General features: G+C 43.9%; 1 protein-coding gene across 1 annotated transcript; it reads left to right on the top strand.

The window, feature by feature from the left end:
• The first annotated feature begins 909 nt into the window (after positions 1-909).
• LOC139215543 (claspin) lies at positions 910-14333 on the top strand. Its single transcript, XM_070846535.1, has 24 exons — positions 910-1004; positions 1794-1911; positions 2551-2972; positions 3254-3403; positions 3581-3643; positions 3735-3807; positions 3951-4053; positions 4363-4952; positions 5077-5265; positions 5351-5514; positions 5628-5812; positions 6085-6137; positions 6324-6517; positions 6854-7391; positions 7636-7669; positions 7819-7906; positions 8027-8172; positions 8308-8469; positions 8734-8855; positions 9249-9376; positions 9612-9732; positions 11138-11214; positions 11890-12051; positions 13798-14333. The coding sequence occupies exons 1-24, from the start codon at positions 978-980 to the stop codon at positions 13921-13923; spliced, it is 4035 nt and encodes a 1344-aa protein (XP_070702636.1). The 5' UTR covers positions 910-977; the 3' UTR covers positions 13924-14333.
• Positions 14334-19007: the final 4674 nt, after the last annotated feature.

Here is a 19007-nt window from a genome sequence, read left to right as displayed (position 1 = left end):
TATGAACTGTAAACTGAGAGCAAATACTAAAACCATGCAGGTCTTATTATCCCTGAGGTAAAACTCTGTAGGTTCTCGGTGGCCTTCGTAGATGTGCTTAACACTGTCCTCAAATTCAAAATCAAATCAATCATTTTATTGTCATATGTACAGATAAAAGCAAGTTTCACTCCACAGTGAAATTCTTGCTTTGCCCTTTCGCCTTCAATACCGCCCCAGGATTTAAGAAATGGATAGATAAATGGATAAATAGAAAAAGAAAGGAGATAAACAGTAGCTACACAACAAAAAAAATATATACAGTTTAAGTAGTTCTTACTTACACAGATATGTCTATTGAACAGACAGAATGTGTATTGCATGGAGGGCACCTGAAGCTTATGGTAACAATCATTACCAACAGTTACCACTAGTAGCTGTTAAAGTGAATGTAAGTCAATGTGAACTGTTGTGTATGGGACAATGAGCAGGGATAATTTATTCATCATACACTAGTTGAGAGTATACACTAAATAACCTGTTATTTAATTAAATACCGCATCCTCACTTCATCATCATCATCATATCGTTCTTTCTTTCTCTCTGTCTTTCTTTCATCAAAGCCTCAAATCAGACACACCGGTGTATAAATCGAGCTTCCACCAAGCTGTGTCGTCACAGTGGGCGGATACAAACGTCCCCAGTGGACCAATAGGAAGGCGAGAATCGGGCGATTGACACCTCGATGACGAAAGACTGCGGGCCAGCTGTCACGGCGCGCGAAAGATCAAAATTTCTTTTCGGTGTGAGGAACAGGCGGGAGGAAGAGGAGCAGCCCGGACAAACGACCTCTAAATGCGCTTTAAAACTCTTAAATAACCTCTGTCGCGCAGACGGTTTCTTTTCAAAGTCTGTTGTGGCCGTCGAGATTCGACGAAGCGGTTTTTTCTCCGCTGGTTTATTTAAAAAAAGGAGCTAAAACTAGCCGGCGGACAAAGATGAGCCTGGTCGTTCCTCAACAGCAGGTGAGGAGATGTTTTCAGATACCAGCCTCCACTTTCGACACCAGTAACTTATAACGTGAAGGTGTCAGACTGACACTCATGTCCGAGTCACAGGAAACTACTGGCAAGATCAAAAGTGTCAAATCAGATCAGATATATGGTTAGCATTAGCCGGTTAGCTAGCCCGCTAGGTTTAGCCAGCTGTGGTGGCCTGGTCACACCGATTAAGTGCAAGTTAGTTTGGCATTTTACTTTGATGACGACTGTTAAAATATTACATCTGAGCACATTTTGATTTAAGGGACTACTCGCGGAAATCAAACCCACTTCTGTCTACCTTTTCACACAGCTAAGTTATCTACAAACGGTGAAAAGAAGCTATGTCGCTAGCTAACGACCGTGCTCATTGTTTGGTTTATTGCGAGGCGCCACTGCTGTAAGTTATCAGCCAACTGGCTTCTTAAAGACACACAGTTGACCTCAGTTTTTTTTTTTAGCTGACAAATACATACACATGCTGCAGATTTGGTATATTAGAAAGCTTTACACAGTGAGTTGACTGTCACTAACTATGAAATGAACACATAGTTCCTTTTTTAAATTCATTACTGTGGTTAAATAACACAGAGCACAGTGAGGAGCCTTGAACAAAAACATTTGGCAGCTTGTGTCTTTAGATAAAGGCTGTATTACATTGAATGTTTGTTTTTTTTCCCCCCAGCAAAGTGACAACAGCTGAAACAGACTGCCTTACACTGTGGAAAAAACAGTCCATGGTGGGTTAACTCTGCTTTGTGTCATTGTGCCCAGGCTGAGGAGCTCCCAGCGGTGGCCCAAACAGCAGCAGAGAGCGATTCAGACAGCGGGATGGGCTCTCCAGCAGAGGAGATGGTCGTGGAGACGGCTAACAATAGAGAAGAGCCTCCAGGTGAAGTAACACAACAATAGAGTATAACACAGGCCAAGAGACTCTTTGACCGTGTAAATGAGGGATTCGCTTATCTTAACACAATCAGCTCTGCTCCCACTAGACCACACTGTTCCAAATCTGACAATAACGGCACTATAATGCACATCAGCTGTGCAATATTTTTTTAGCCTCCCCTGTGTACATTGTCCCTATTTTTATACTTCTTCTTGTTTAAATTGTACATAGTTTTTCAGGGTATATCTATTTCTGCTATTTCTACTTTTGCTTACTTGCTTCTGTGACACTGAATTTCCCTGCCGTGGGACTAATAAAGGAATATCTTATCTTAATCTAAAATTGGTGTAAGATCGTTGCATTTACATTATACAGGACAGACATTTAGTGAACATTTAAACAGAGAGTGCACAGTAAGTGCAAAGTAAGTAAGTGTCAGTCCTGTGCAAGTGTGGGGGGAAAAAATGACTCAAAGACTGCATGAACTTACAGATTCAAGAGAACAATTATTGAGTAAAACTGAATCAAACAAAAACAACATACAGGAACAGTAAATAGGATAAACTTATGTAATGCTCCTTAAGTATGATGCTCCATCACAAAAAGTCTCAAATGGTTTCTAAAATGTTTGTTTGTTTTCAGACTCTGATGATGAAGACATCACAGTCCACAGAAAGCCTCACCGCAATGCCATTAGAGACAGTGACAGCGAGGAAGAGGAGGGAGCCGCGGAGAACAGTGTAAACATGGCAGAAGCACTGGTCTTATCTGCTTCCAGCGGGGAGGAGATGGAGACTGGCGAGGCGGAGGAGAAGGATGAGAGGAAAGAGAGAGGGGCGCAGAAGAGCAGAAGAATAAGCCGAGCTCCCGTCGACAGCGAAGACAGCGAGCATGAGACACGTGGAGAAATGGAGGAGCAACAGAAGGAGGGGAGGAAGCAAGTGAAATCCATGAAGGAAAAAAAGAAGAGAGAGAAGAGTCAGAGGCATCGGGAGAAAAAGGAGAAGCGTAGCAAAGCGATGGAAAAACTTAAGAAGAAAGAGAGGTTCTCAGAGACAAATGAGGTATAAAATCCGTAATAATTTTGCTGTCAGAAAATATTTTCTACATATTTAGATGATTGTTTCACATTCTAATGTTTGTATCCATTAAGAATAATCTTTATGTAAATAAGGGATATGGCAATCTGTGTAAAGGGATTAACATCGACACCAAGTACCAAATTTAGAAATAAACTTGTGAGTATAAACATGTTAAACGAAGCAGAAGCAGAATCGAGTGATTATATAGAATAAGAATTCTCGGCGTTGAATCATTTAAGACTATTTTGTACCCGTTTCCTCAGAACACGCCTCCTCCTCGGGCTCTGAATGACAGCGGATGTCCGCTGGGCGACACGGAGCTGTTTGACACCGGTCTGGGTGATGAAGAGGAGGAGGAAGAGTCTCTGGAGGCCATCCGAGCTGCTGTCAAGCAAAAAATGAAAGCACAGAAGGTACAAAAAATGTAATCAGTAATACAATACTTTAACATTATTTTTTGGATCAGAGTGAAAACAAGCACTGTATTTATATGTAAAAGGAATGTGACATGTTGCTGAAAGGACTAGCACAGTATTCAGCATAGCTTTCTAGACGGGCCTTTGTGTAATCAGTGTTGAATATTGCTGCAGGATCCTCTCCTGAATGAAGACGAGGGGGAAGATGAAGATGCACCAGAGAAACCCCAGCGTGTGGTATGCACTGCCTGAACTCATTCTGACTGCTGTGAAAATATATACCAAATGCCAAAAGGTGTCTTAAATCTCAAATGTGTGATGTTTTCAGGAGAGGAAAGCTGCACGCGCCAGCAAAGAGGCGATGAAGCAGCTCCACAGTGAGTCTCAGAGGCTGGTCAGAGGTCAGTTCATAAGAAACTCTTCTCTTATTGATCCTTTTCGCTCGATCACACTGCAGCATGTGAGCTTCAGACTTAAAAACAGGTGTCTCATGTCTTCCAAGGTACCAAGACTGTATCTTTTCCATGTTCTTCTGTCTTTGTAGAGTCTTCACTCGGCCTGCCCTACCACATCCCCGAGCCGAAGACAATCGATCAGTTCTTTAAGAGGAGGGCCAGACCAGGCGGTCCTGCCATGGCGTTGTTGAAGTAATGACAGACATTATAGACGGCACACATACGTCAGGGCAACAGCTAGTCGCCATATTGGCTGAAAACTAACACTTATGGTTAAGTTTACCTGACAAATCAGATTTACCCAATGATATTGGTTCAGTTAGTTTTTTCTGTATTTGTGTTTTTATTTTTATTTCAGTTAGCTAAAATGTTGTTGTTTTTTTTCACACCTAGCTTTAGTTTTTAGTTTAGTTTTAGGGAACTATAATAGTCTTAATACACACAATCAAAAGAGTCAAACCTGCCAAAATAAACTTACAATGATGGTTTAATTGTCTCCAGATCTACAAAGTATTCGGCCATGATGTTGGAGGTACCGTCGGCTCCTCCTCCAGCTCCCGCCAACCCACCTATTGATCCAGTGCAGCCGCCCAAAGAGCAGGATGCTTCTCCTTCTCTAGATCTGTCGTCCACTCAGATCCAGCCCATACCTTATCCTGCCGCCACCTCGTCCCCGCAGAAGGACGGCCTCCACCAGGCCGGAGATGCAACCGTGAGCCCAGATCCTGAGCAGGAATCTGGACCGATGCTTTACCTCTCTGAGAGTCTGCAGGAGTCGGTCACAACAGATGAAGAAGTGAGACCGGCTTTGGACTCTAGAAAGGAAACGTCTCCTGCACCCTTAGAGCAAAACCATACTGCAGCAGCGCCTGATGCTGAAGGCCTGGAAAAAGAGCCTGAATCGGAGACTTTGGTGGAGCCTTTCATCGCTCATCCAGCTGCAGCAGAGCTTTCAGCACAGCAACCCACCAAACCCAAGATGGACAAACTGGCCAGACTGAAGCAGCTTGGACTGGACCCACCACCAGTCGCTAAACTGTGTCCAGATGACGGAGCTTTCATTCAGCTCGATCCTCCTCAGCTCAACCCCGGTGAGTGACGACTCTTTTGGGAACTCAGCAAAGCAAAGGATCAAGAGAAAGCATGTGTATAATGTGAATAAACCTTGCTACTATTGCATTTAAACCCTTTATTTTACTCCTCTTCTTCAACTAGGTTTGGAGGCCCTGAGGGAGCGCTACCTTCGTCACGTCCAGGCGCCTGCTCGCCCCCAAGGAGAGCGTACCCTGCAGCTCAACATCATCCGCAAAGACTGCGCCCCGTCTGGCCAGGAGGAGTTGCACTCTGAGTCGGTCACTGTCACTGTTAAAGAGGGAGCAGAGGAGCCCGTGGCAACCAAACCAGGTGTGGATACACGCATGATGTGCACATGTGAGAGATTTGGTTTGATCTCTGGTATGACTAACCTCCTCTGTCCCTCTTCCCATAGGAGAGAGGCTGTTGACCCTGAAGCAGCGCCTGCAGCTCGCAATGGCCCAACGGAGAAAGAATGAGAGGGCACGCAAGGCCGAGCTGCATCGCCTAGACAACGAAGACTGTGGGGAGGAGGAAGAGGAGGAGGAAGACATGACAGACGAGTCTGAGGACGAAGAGGTGAGGGGACGATTGTTTTCCTGCTGCTTTGGAACAGTCAAATTACTTCCTACACATTTGTACACATTTATCTCTTTGTACTCAAGTCAAGCCTGATCTCCCTCTTTCACCAGGGTGTAGAAGACTTACTGGGAGGTGATGAGGGCGAGGCAGAGGAGGAGGAGGAGGAAGGCAGTGTGGCCCAGGGTGTGAGGAGCCCGTCTCCTGTGGCACTGAATGGACCCTCGCCATCTCCTGACCTAGTTAACACAGATGGCACGCTCATGCTGTTCCCGGGCAACTCGTGCTCTCGCACCGGGTAAGAGTCTCTGTGTGTGTCTGTTTTTAACATTACAACTCTTCAAGAAAATTGAAGCTTGAATTAATTTACTAATTGTGAGTGTGGCCTTGATATATAGGAAAATATAGGTCACATTTGGGGGGAAAAAACACCTCGTAAAATAGAAAAAATGGCTGCATATTGGCATGTCTTGGCTGATTTAAATAGTTCCATGTTTGTGTGTACTGTATGTTTACTTTGTGAGTGTGTATATAGGCAGAAAGCTTCACATGCACTCTTCTCCTTTTTAGTGATGGTGTAAGAAGGTCTGGTGCTTCTGGACAAGACAGCAGCAATAAGATGGGTGGGTAGAGTGAAAGACCTCTGTTCAGTTTGTCCAAACTTTTTACACTCAAAACAAACTATTATCATTAGATACTAATGACAGAAAATGCGTTGAGTGTACAATGTTTTATTTTTTCATAGTGCTTCTCGTTGTTTTTGGCAAATAAACAATAATAAAATCATTTTCTCTCTTATCCTTCTCCAGAAGAGGACGACTCTCTGTCCCTGGTGAAGGACAACAGCCATAACAGCAGTTTTGAGCTCGGAGGATCGATGATAACCTCCTACCAGCCTGTCAATCATCAGCGTTACGCAGGAAAAAGTATCTCCAACTCCTCCATTTTCCGCTCCCCTTCTCCCTGCCTCTTCAGGCCCAGCTTCCTCGGCTCTGCCTCCAAGGTGAGATAAAAGGTCTTTTCAGTTTGCTTCCCTTGGAGCATCCAGGTGTGAGTTCTCCTAAACAAATTGATATCACACATAGATGAACCTTGGTACAGTTTTACTGTCATGATTTTAACATTTTTGCTTACAAAAAGATACAACTATTATAAAAGACGTGTACACATTCATTTACCTGAATTGAAAGTAAACAAGAGTCTGGCAGGAATGTAGGAAAGTTAGAAGCTTATAGAAAGACCTCTACTAAAGAGGGAAAGGGAAAGGTAGCTGCAAAGCCAAGAGAAAAAATTCTGTTTTGCAAAGTCGCTTAATATTTCATCTTTTTTTCCCCATCAGAGTTCAGGCAAACTCTCCGAGCCCTCTCTCTGCCTGCCTGTCGAGGACTCCCAAGACTTGTATGCGCCTCCATCCCCAGGAGCGGACTCGGGGCCACTGGGTGGAGCAGCTTCTGGCCCCGGTCTGGGAGGAGACTCCCAGGGTCGCTTCTCCCTGGAGGACGACACCCATTCCCAGTTATTGGATGCAGATGGCTTCCTTAACGTGGGGCCACGCCCTGGTGCGCCCCGCTCCCACAAGAGACAGTTGATCCTGGACAGCCTGGATGAAAATGCAATGGATGCCAACATGGGGGAGCTGTTAGGGATGTGTTCGGGTGTTTTTGGGACAGTGGAGAGCAGCTCAAGTAGGGCCGGAGGCCTCGGAGCAACACAGGAGGATGAGCTGCTTGGTTTGTGCTCCGGAGCGTTTCCACCAACACAGGCAGGAGAGGAGCAGATGGAAACAGACAAGAGTAAAGAGAGGGGACAGGATGAAGAATCTGATAACACCATGGATCAGCTGCTGGGGCTGTGTTCAGGCAAATTTCCAAGTCCAGGTAAAGGAGTGTGCTACCCCCCCTTTTTTCTATGAGAACATACACACAGTGTATTTTATTTGAAAACAAAGACAGTAGATCTTATTGTGAAGAGAAATCAAATGGATCACTTGGCAATAAGAGGAACCTCGAGGATCTATAGTTGTTTCATTTTGAAGTTTGACAATGTTAGAAGAAGCTGTTTAAATTATTTTCCTTCTAGTTCCACGGTATTTACATTTGTCTCCTTTTGCTGCCATTTTAGGTTCTGCTCACACGGCTTCACCAGCACGAGACAGGTACAGTTCAAATATGTGACATCATCAAAAACATTTTTCTGTATCTGATCTGTAAAAGTTGATTTACTTTTTTTTTTTTTTTGCTTAAGGATTATGGGAATATTTATAGGCCCAATATTAATATCATATTTATATTTCTCTGTATAAAGTAAAGAGAAGCCTGAGGAAGAAGAGCAGGAGGAGGAAGAGGACTGTGAGTTCCGGCTTCTGTCAGATGTGGAGAGTCACAGTGAACAGGTAAGATTGTTAACACACTCCTCGTTGTCTCTGTAATTTACCTACAAAGGTTCATGTATAAATAACATACTGGACAAATGTCTTTGTGATGCAAATGACAAGTTACATATTTGTTCATAGGAGGACAATGATGAGGATGGTGGAGAGGAAGATGAGGATGGAGAGGAGGATGAGGCAGATGCTGCTGAGGACGAGGACAATGATGTGGAAGAGGAGGAGATGCGGGGTGTGTTTGCACCGCGCCAGGTTAAGAAAAAGAAGAAAATGTAAGTGTAGAATCAAATACAACTTTATTAATGTTTCCATGGAGACGTAATCGATGTTTTTTACTCTTCTCATGGATGACGTCAGATAATCCATCCTGTAGCGCAGGTTTCAATAGTGCGTCGCACTCTTTGCAGGCGTTTGGCTGACTACTTGGACTCGGAGGCTGAGCTGTCAGGCAGCGACCTGGGCAGCGACGATGAAGACGCCGACAGAGGGAGCGAATATGAGGAAGAGGAGCTTCTTGAGGAGCTTCCCTCTGATGAAGAGCTGCAGGACCAGGTCAACAAGATCCACATGTGAGTAACAGATTTCGTTCCATCTTGAGCGTTTTACTGTCAAAGGCTAAAAAAGAATCTGTGGAAATGATTCTTGTATCTGGTTTGTCGTTCCTAAGCTTAAGTTGAATTAATGCAAGTGCAGAGAGTTTCCTCCTCCATTGCTTCAAACATAAGAGGGATATCCTGTAATAATGCAACGTGGATGTCTTGTATCTGACATTTCGTGGTTTAAACTGAGAGACGAAAATGTAAAATAACGTTCAACCCGTGTTGTTCCTACAGGAAGCAGATAATGGACGATGACAAGCGCCGTCTGAGGCTCTACCAGGAGCGTTACCTAGCTGATGGCGACCTGCACTCTGATGGCCCGGGGCGAGCTCGCCGCTTCCGTTGGAAAAATATAGGTGAGTTTACAGGAATCACCCTTAATACCATGTGCTGGTAATTGTTTAGAGTTTGACTGGACTTTAAAAGAAGGCATAACCCCGGTAGTATGTGTCTGTGTCCCCAAGAACACCTGGATCCACAGCTAGTTATTATTATACAGCAGCATATTCTTTCAGGACAGTTAACCCTGCAAGGAGTTTTGTACTCAGCAGCCCACCACACACACACACACACACACACACACACACACACACACACACACACACACACACACACACAGGGGGGAAGTGAATATGATATAATAAGTGGGTGCATCAAATCATCTGTTTAGTTTCTACAAACTCTACTAAACTTCTTTCAAAGTTGTTCCAACGAGCCATTGAGAGTTTCTTTTTGAATTCTTCCTCCAGATGATGGTTTCGACATGGACAGGACGCGAGCAGAGGGTGAGGAAGAGGAGGAGGACGATGATGTGGACCAGTCAGAGCTCCAGAGGAGGAAAGCGAGGCTGGAGAGAGAACAGTGGCTCAGAGAACAGGTAGGTTGAAGGGTCTGTAAATTTCTATTTGCCTACACAGAGCCATTAATGAATGAGACATTACACTTTTTGTTGAGGTGACTTTAAAAAGTCTACTCCTACTGTTACCCCTGTAAACAAACAAAGAAAAACAAAGTTTGTGTGCATCCGAGGCTCGTGTGGTTGAGTCATCCCCCTCCTCTGCATGGGGGTGTTGTGATATTGCCTTCATTCCTTTCTGTGTCTCTTCTCACAGTCTGAACAGAAAGCCAAGAAAGGGGAAGATTTGGAGGCAGACGATGAGAAGATTGGAGAGGAAGACAGTCACTTTATGAAGCTGGCCAAGAAGCTGACTGCCAAGACTCTGCAGAGAAAAGGTCGGTTTGATACGAACCCCTCGCAAGAAGCATTCCAAGGCCTTAAAATCACCCAGACGTGTTTTTGTCTAATGGTAATTACAGTTATGATCTTGTGTAGAAAACAAATGGATGGAAATAAAACATTAAAGGATGATGCCGGAAGGGGTGCCCATTATCCTTGCAGTCCGTTCATTACCGATTATGGTCACCTCAAAGGAGATTATCACGCTTATGCCATAGCAAATAAGACTAAGACCATTCATTTATATTTTCATGGGTTTCTCTCTGGTTTCCCTTGCAACACTTGAGGATCTGACTAATACCTGGAACCAACCATTTACCATACAATGAAGTTCTTATGCAATAGAAATGTTGTTCACTACTCCAATAAGTAGCACAAACCATAGACATGACTGTCTGCTCATCTATTAGCCAGAGAGCTAATGGCCATCAGCCAGTCAGAACCAAATATTCCCCCAGACAATCATATAAAACAGTTTGTCTGACGGGTCGTTCCACAGGTTGGGAGCGTTGCGCTTGTGTCTAAACTAACGGAGCTTTTTCCTTTTTGTAAAAAAAATGGAAATTGAGCTCCAAGAGCTGATCAGAAGCAAGAACAGGAAAGGAAGGATCAAGAAAACAGGATCCCTTGTTTTTTAGTCTCAGTTAAAATCCTGGCTGCTGAATGTTGAGGCTGTTTCCTAAATGCTGGTGAACTCAGCATGACATAGTCCAGATTGGAAGCGATGAAGGTGTGATTAACAGTTTCCAGATTTTTAGCAGCGAAGCAGTCTAATATTAGAGTTTCAGTTCCTAAGATATATGCTTTTTGATCTACTTAGCACTGCCAGTTGAGGAAACTGTTGGTAACCTGATGTGCAGCAGAGCTTTGGACATGAAGCAGAGCCCCCCACACACACACACACACACACACACACACACTCTCACAGACACTGATTGCACCAAAACCCTGGCACGTGTCCCAGCAAACCAAACTAAACCGGACACAGAGCGGACAGTGCTGCCAATACTGTCCTTGGGAAATGAGCACTCTGAAGCAACTTGCCATTTAGCGACCGTTGTGACATTCTTGTGTTCCCGGAAAAAGAGATGTGAATAAAACTGAGTGGCTACATGTGATATTCATGGGTTTCTGTTACCGGCCAGTTCACATCCTCAGATCCTGGTGACAAACTGTTCTCAACAGCAGCTTATTTATCAGATTCAAAGGGCACTTTGTTTTGGTGGTGGAGCACTGGAAGGACTCAAAGTCAGAAAGTCGTTTAATCAGTTTGATCAAGTTAAATCTGGCAATTTGGCTTGTTAGTGTTGAGATGTTTTGTATTAATCTGCTCGTAGTCTGAATATAACCTGTCCAGTAAACTGACAACTGCACCTCTAACTTTCAACCCTTTCCCAGCAGAGCCCCCTGTGGTGCCACAAGCAGAGAAGAAGACTTCAGCGCTCAATCCCTTCCAGAGACCCTCACAGCCCGTACAGGTACTGTAGTGAATCTTGTTTGTCTGACTTTTGTTTGTGTTACTTCTGTTCAGCTTCTTGTTGAGGATTTCTTGTTTCATCACGTCAGTTTAGGCTCGATTCCAGTGTGAGACGGTTTGCAAAAATATGGTTGCACACTTTGATTTAAAGCTCACGGTGTATTCCTGTAAGACATTTGTGCTGTTGCTAAATTAGTGAACTAGAATTACTTCTTTTCTTGTTGGTGAAGACCTGACACCACTCATGTGGCTCTTATACATGTAACTAAAATTATTGGTATCAGACAAAATATTAGGATTTTTTTTCAGCAGGATTACGACTTGATTTCACGTGTCATTTGAAAAGTCTGTCCATGTTGTAACATTGCTAGCGGCCAAATGCTGTAAGTGAGAGGTTTGTGAGAGCCACTTTGGCAAACAGGCAGCCGTTAAGTGCAAGGATCCAGTAGGTTAGAGGCTTTTGGAGGACCGGCTAGTTTGGCCAGTGAATAAAGATCAGTTTTCTGCCTCGTATTTCCCCTAACCTCTCAGAAAAGAATCCAAACTGATGCAGAGCGAGAGGTGTGTTTTTGTTAAATATTTAAGACCAGCATCAGCTCACAAAGTTCATTACATATTCCCTGAGATCTGTACAAGGTCAATCTAAGATTTATGTTTTATTGATTTTTCCTTCCAGGTGAGGAGAGGCTCACTACTGAGTCAGCCCCAGTCCGTCCTCCAGAAGCTGGCTTCGATCTCGGAGGGGAATCCTCTGGCGCCCAGAAACAGCCGAGGGTTCCTGTTTCAAACTCTGTCTCCTGAAAAGGACAACTCCACCTCACACGCCTCCCAGAAACAGGTGAGTGAGAAGGGCGGTCACCGAACAAACGTCCCAATGTAACCGTTCAGTCTCAGGAATGCTGAGGGGAGAAAAACAAGATAATATAAAGCTGAATTTAGAAAATATCTTTAATACACCAAGGTTAAAGTAATATTTCAACTTAACTTGGGATTGATTGTCATTCTCTCCCTATACACTCCTCAGCGTACAGGGGACTGAACTTGTAATCCTGTAACGCTCCGGTGTACAAACGGCTATCAGAGGGTACAAAAGATATAAGAATATGGTATTATGAAGTAGAGTAACACAGGACACTGATGGTTTGATTCTTATCGTGCTTATTAGATGACAGTGAGTAGAAGTTAAATGCAGTCTTGCATGTAAGAAGAATGTGAATCCCTACTATCCTGCATTAAATGCTAGATGCAAGTTAGTTGAGCGGAAACCGATTCTAGTGATCAGTTACACTGATGAACCACTTATATGGATCAAAGAACAGAATCATTCCTGTACAAATAATTAGCATGTAGTCTTTTTTTATACATGACAACGTATGGGTAGAAAAATTAAAACTATGGTAAGACCCATGATATTCTCGCTCCCGACCCGTCTGCCTCCCACGGGCTACATGAGGCTGGTGCAGCGTGCACATTTGAGTGCCCATGAAGCTTGTGACAAGCTGCCAGGTAAACGAATCCCCACAGGTCACCAGTGTTTAGAGGTAACATACTGAGTAACTGTCCACTTCACTTCTCTTTATTCATGTAGAAAATCTACAAATGCCAGTTAGATTGTAATCGGCATGACAAATTATAGTGATCAAGCCGACCCGGACACAAGTGATCACTATACACGTTTTCCACTGTATTCTAATCCTTCAGATATCAGACCATCCAAAAGTCTGCAAAAACTTTGCACAAGCACCACTGCAATAAAGTCTGTGGTATCTACGTGCACGACCCGCCCAAAGAGTTGTGCTTTCATGGCTTTAATGATTAGTTGTCACAGACGCTGTTTGCGAGCGCTGCTTCCATGCAGACACACACAGTGGCAGCGTGAAGTTACAGGAATTTTCCAAAAACATTTTGTGGGTCCCAAAGATGTTTGGATTAAATGAGTGAAGGGAGAAATCACAGCTTGAGTGCTGCATATTTGTTGAAACAGGCCCCAGGAGTCCATGACCACATTTTGACCAGAAGCCAAAAGGCTGCACTGATGTGGGAAACTTTCTTCTGACTTCAACTTTAACTTCTCGTCAGTTCAGAAGATGTAATCAAAAAAGCCTTTCATGTTTTTGATAGAATAGTCATATAATTAGCTCATGCTTATCTAGAAACGTCACACTCTCTGGTTTCCCAGTGCTCTCTGCCTCTGACAGGGTCTCACTGTTCTAAAATAAGCACAAAAACAAAATATTTTCCAAAGATCTCTCTCAGTGTGACGATCATGTGAGTGTGGTGGGTGACTCTACTGATTGTGGTGTCTTCTACATTTATGGCACTAGGTGGAGCCAAAGCCCGTTGCTCCTGTTAGACCCAAGAAATGCAAAAATCACTGTTGCTTGGCAGCTTTTCTTTTTTTTTTCCAAGAATTAACCACATTTCATTTGTTTGTTTGTTTGTTTTTTTCTTGGCTGAATTAGTTAGAATTTGACTACTCTATTAACCGTAGCCATTTTGTCAGTGTTCATCAAGGGTTTGTACTTTTACACAATAGTCTTAATATCGTGGAAAAGCTTTAACTTTGGGTGTTTCTGATCCTCAGATGATGAAGAAGAGGGGGCCGGTGGAAGCAGCAAACCCAGCAGCAAAGAGGGTCTGCAGGGAGAACAAACCTGCTGGACAGGCTAAAGCCCCTCAGAGGAGCATCTTCAACTTCCTGGGCCACTGAGGTCACAGCGCTCGAACCCAACAGATAATCATCAGCGGGACGGGACGCAAACTGATGCAGACTTTACCTTCCGCTCCCAGCAGTTCACCGGCCAATAAGACTGACAAGATGACGGAGGTGATCAGATGATGGTTACGTGCCGAGGTGGCTGGCAGACGTCCTCCGCTCCTCCTCCCTGAGGAGACGCATGTTTACAAAGCCTTTGAAAGGGCCGCTGAAGAGCACCACTGGGGCATCTGATGATTTACTCCTCATGCACACAATCGCTGTTCACTAGTTCAGCTCTCGACACACGAGCTGAACTAGTGCATCATCTGTCACACCTTACTTGACTTAATTTGGACCGTCTGACAGAGGTCCGCTTTGAAACAGTTTTATCATGTAAATAGGATTGATTTTGTTTTTAAAGGTTAGAGGGTTTTTGTATGATGATTTAATTGTATTTGTTTTACATTGTAAATAAAAGTGTATTTTAAGAGATTGTTCTTACTGCTTTTGTCTTCTCCTGTCAGACCAGAGGTGAGCTGTTGGTTCCACTTCAGGTGATCAGGTGTGTGTGTGCGCGTTACAGGTATGATGTGTGTGTGTGTGTGTGAGAGACTTTTTTCCCCTCTAGTGTCACCAACAGGTTAACATTTGTGGCTTTTACTCAAATATTTTATAATTTTGATACAGATATCCACTAAATACCTGCAAAACTCCATGATGTTCCTGTTAACCTCAGCCATACTTTGTGCTTAGTGCTAGTTAGCATGCTAACATTTAGCATGCTAACACGCTAAACTAAAATGCATTAGTGTTTAGCTCAGAACAAAACTGTGTCACAGAGCAGCTAGCTTGGCTGTGGACTCTGCTTATGGGGTGTAACTCATCTTTAAACATTTTTGGCTCTTAAAAGTGTGTTTGGGCCTGGATAAGCTGCTGCTTTCAATGGTTTTCTGGTTCCTGTACCACTCTTGGGTACGAGCTTCAAATGTAAAATGCATACTGTAGTTTTCAGGCCTCTTGTTGATAAGGTGGCGTATTCGTCTCATCTTGAGTCACCTTTCATCAGCAGAGCTTCCCTGCACAGACTAATGACGTCCCCACTTGACATTAAAGGGGAAAAGTTGAGTGTCTTTTCCGATAATCTCAGGACTGCACGCGGCAAAGGTCACCTGAAACCCAGAATAAGACAGGATCTGAGATCACAAGACGGAAGGAAAAAGTGTTTCACGGCTTTCCTTCCTGGCCGTTTTCTCAAAATCGACCGGAGTTTGAACGCACTTCTCCACCTGTCCTTTGCTGTAAACCTCCACACTTTGGGACTCCTTCATTTTCACTTTTTCTTCCTTGTTTAAAGCATAATTGCAGTTTAGAGACTAATGATTTGGTAAGTGGCTAATAATAGGCCTGCATTAAAGGGAGGGTCCTCTAACGAGCCCTTTCATGTCTCTCCATCTCATTAGGAGCCGCGGTGATTAGGAGGAGGTCCAGGGGGTTAGGAATGGGCGCAGGAGGCCCCATTACACATCATTAGGGGCCAACGCCAGGAGGGTCTGGAATGAACCCCATGATGGGCCCCGCCTATAGCGAGCTGCCGTACCTGCAGGCAGAACGGCTTAATCCTGGCACTGTTAAAGCACTGATTACATTTTCAGCTTTTGTCAAAGCGTTTCCGCCTCGGTGTTGTTTGTTCGTCTGTGAGTTAAAGTCTGAAAACATCACTGGATGTCTGTGAAATTTTTAGAGCCAAAAGCTTTGGGCAAAGGAATAATAGAGTAGACGTGGAGCTGCATCTATCATTATCTTTGAGCCATTACAATGCAATTAATCGAGATAAAGAGTTGACTCCAAATCCTGAGGGTCTGTTTGCAGGGTCAAGAAATCACTCCTAATTAGAATTTGATAGGAATAATATCTTTGCAAGTTGGAGAGTAATTTGGCTGTGGCAGCATCCTGCTTTTTATTCCTCCTTCTCTTTGTCTGCATCAACGCCACACCCACTTCTCCAAACTGAATTTCACAACTTTGCTTAACCCCGAGAGGAAATTACGAGGTCAACGCACTAAAGCCAACCCAGCCCCCCCCCACCACCACCACCACCGCTCCCCCACCCCGTACTCCCAACTCACTCCACACTTGAAAGAGGAGGAAGGTTACATGTTTTGGCATCGAGGCCCGGCTTCTAAATATCTAGAGGACACAGATCTGGCTTTATTCAGATTATGAGGAGGAGAGAGGGCAGAGGGTGGAATAATTGAGGAGAAATATGAGCTGTAGCACCCAAGGGAGTGTACGCTTGTGTCATGACGTATGCACTGTACGTGTGTGTCTCCTCACATCTATGCTTAAAATAAAAGTGTGTAATTAGTGTGCAAAGCAACCCCGTCCTGGATTAGTGGTTCAATTTAGCACGTCGTGGCCGATTTGGCTGATTTTAAAGAGCCCTGGCTGTGAGCTGGAGGTCCAGCAGGCTCGTCTTTACAGTCTCTGTGCATCTCAGCACCGGGGATCTGACAGTGTAGCCCATGGGTGCTGCTGGCCGCCCTCGGCCACTGTCACAGCCGAGACTGGTGCTGGAGCAGATGGGGAGCTGAACTGAGGGAAGTGGGTCATGGCGCTGCAGGCTGTGTACAATTCAAACAAGGTCTTATTATGCACAAGGTAAGTCATGCTGCTTTTTTTACTCTTTCCGTGTCTGTGTGTGTGAAAGGGGGAGAGGGTGGTGAGTGTTAACATTACAATAATCTGTCTCCCCCAGGAGGCCTCACAGGCGACCCTCGGCCCTCCGAGTTCACTCTATCTCTCCTTCTATCAGTGTCCTCTGTAGTTGTCTTTTGTAACTTGGGTATTTCTTTTTCTTTTTCAGAGAGAGGGAGAGAGAGAGAGAGAGAGATGGAGGGAGAGATGATTTTGCGTGTGACGAGGCCTTGGGCGGACGGCTGTGTTTGATGTATTTTTTATGTGCTTAGGCTACTAGTGAACGATGGGGAGGAAAGGGGGGGAGGGAGGGAGGGAGGGAGGAAGGACGCCTGGAGCTGATGCACTTGAATGGGGATGTTGTTGAAAGAGAAAGGGGGGGGTAGGGATAGAAGTGAGTGTGTGTGTGTGTGTGTGTGTGTGTGTGTGTGTGTGTGTCTGGAGACGAGAAGGAGGAGGACGCAAGGTTTTTTCTGCCGCCAGCGACGACATGTCAGGGGGATGAGAGCAGGGTGGAGAAAGACGGTGAACACTTGTTAAGTCTGTCTGATGTAGCCTCTCTATACCACACACACACACACACACACACACACCTCTAGAAAACACACTTGCATGCACACACACACACACACACACACACACACCCAACTGCCATGCCCTCAGATCTGAGACTGACGATCATAAAAGCAGCCAGTCACCAGTCTGCAGAAATATCACACTGCCACAAATCCTACAGTCGTCCCTTTTGCAAAAACTAGATATGATGTTACCTGTCAGTGTTGCATTGTGGGTAACAGCTTTGATACTTTAAGCACACGTGTAATCGCAGAAATCGTGTGAAAACATTTTTAGAACTGTATCTGACACCGAGCTTAATGTTGGTACGTTCAGTGCCCACCAGAAAGTGTTGGAAAAGTGTTCACTGCTGCGAATTTGTCTCGTCTGCTACGAATTCACTGTTCTACATTTCCCAGAATGCTGTTCGAGGATGCGCATGACCCCGCTTGCCGAGGTCGATGAGAACAAGGTGGAGAGACCGAAACCAACATATGATGTTTTTTCACCCCAGAGAGTGAAAGTGAGTTTTGTCCCTCCTTCAAGTCACAAGTTTAAAGCTTCAAAGCCTCTCACTGTTTCTCCCATGATGAAATCCTCCCATTACAGAGCAACCACAGACAGACACAGAAAGCAAAGACAGACAATAACTGTAATTCAGACCCAAACGTCTTTAGCAGAGCTGGAAATTTCCAAATAATATGTCACTTCATATAAAAATAAAACATCGATCATGACTCAGAAAAGTGCTCTGCTTGTTCTTACTTCCCTTGAATGCAACTTAAACAGGTTTGATGTGAAAACTTGTGTACGTACCATGAAGCATTGAAATGAACAATATATATATATTATATAATATTATATTTATATAATATGTACATATGTCTAAAAATGTGTCTTGTGGGAATCTTTAACTTTGTGGTCCCTATGGGGGTTTGTCTTGTAAGGTGCCACACAAGGCACATCGGACATGAAAATACGATAAATAAAACATAATGAAATATATAAATCATATAACAAAAATGTGCTCAAATCCACCGCAGAAGCTCAAATAAAACAACATTAATCCAAAGTTAAAACTGGACTGAATTTGACTGTCGGCCGACTTTTCTGAGATCGAGGTTATATGAAGCATAATTACTGTCTTAAAGGCTTTAATTTCAACTCACATGTCGTCATGTAATTTTGACCTGCTTCACATTCACATGCAGCCATTTACATTCCATTTAAACAAAGATTATATATAAACAGTTAATAAAAGGTGTAGAACAGACTATAACGTGGCTGTAAGCAGATTTTACTGTGTATTTGTCAACAATACCAAAACCATATGTAGGGACTGATGTTTAAACAGCTAATGAAGAACTACATAATAACTGTTATGGTAAAATAAAACACAGAAAGTATGTGTGTAACCACTTTATAGTCTGTTATGAATCATTCCTTAAATGGTAGCATAGTGCTTATGAATGCTAAATAAAGTGTTACCCCCCCCCCCAAAAAAACAAAACAAACTTTTACACCAAATGTAGCCTGACTTTAAAAGCTTTTGGTGGTAACTGTTGGCTGTAAACATTCACAATGTGTGTGTTTGTTTTTTACCACAGGGCTGAGTGAACCTGAACACATCCTTGTGCACTATATGAGAAAGAAATGAGAAATTTTCATGTTTAAAAGTTCATCACGAATCATCACGTCCTTCCTGAGCCTGACCCTCGGCTGCTTGTGCAGAAGCTTGTAACACTAAACATTTTATCCCCTTTTTAATCACTTTATCTGTATTGTGACTGACAGAGAGCGGCGCTGAGAGCATGAGTTGGCCTGTGTGATATACAATCTGTTATTGC

Source organism: Pempheris klunzingeri, chromosome 16 (assembly GCF_042242105.1).
Source record: "Pempheris klunzingeri isolate RE-2024b chromosome 16, fPemKlu1.hap1, whole genome shotgun sequence".
Lineage (NCBI taxonomy): Eukaryota > Metazoa > Chordata > Actinopteri > Acropomatiformes > Pempheridae > Pempheris > Pempheris klunzingeri.
Note: the sequence above shows the minus strand (reverse complement) of the source record. Positions and strands in the feature narration are given on the sequence as shown.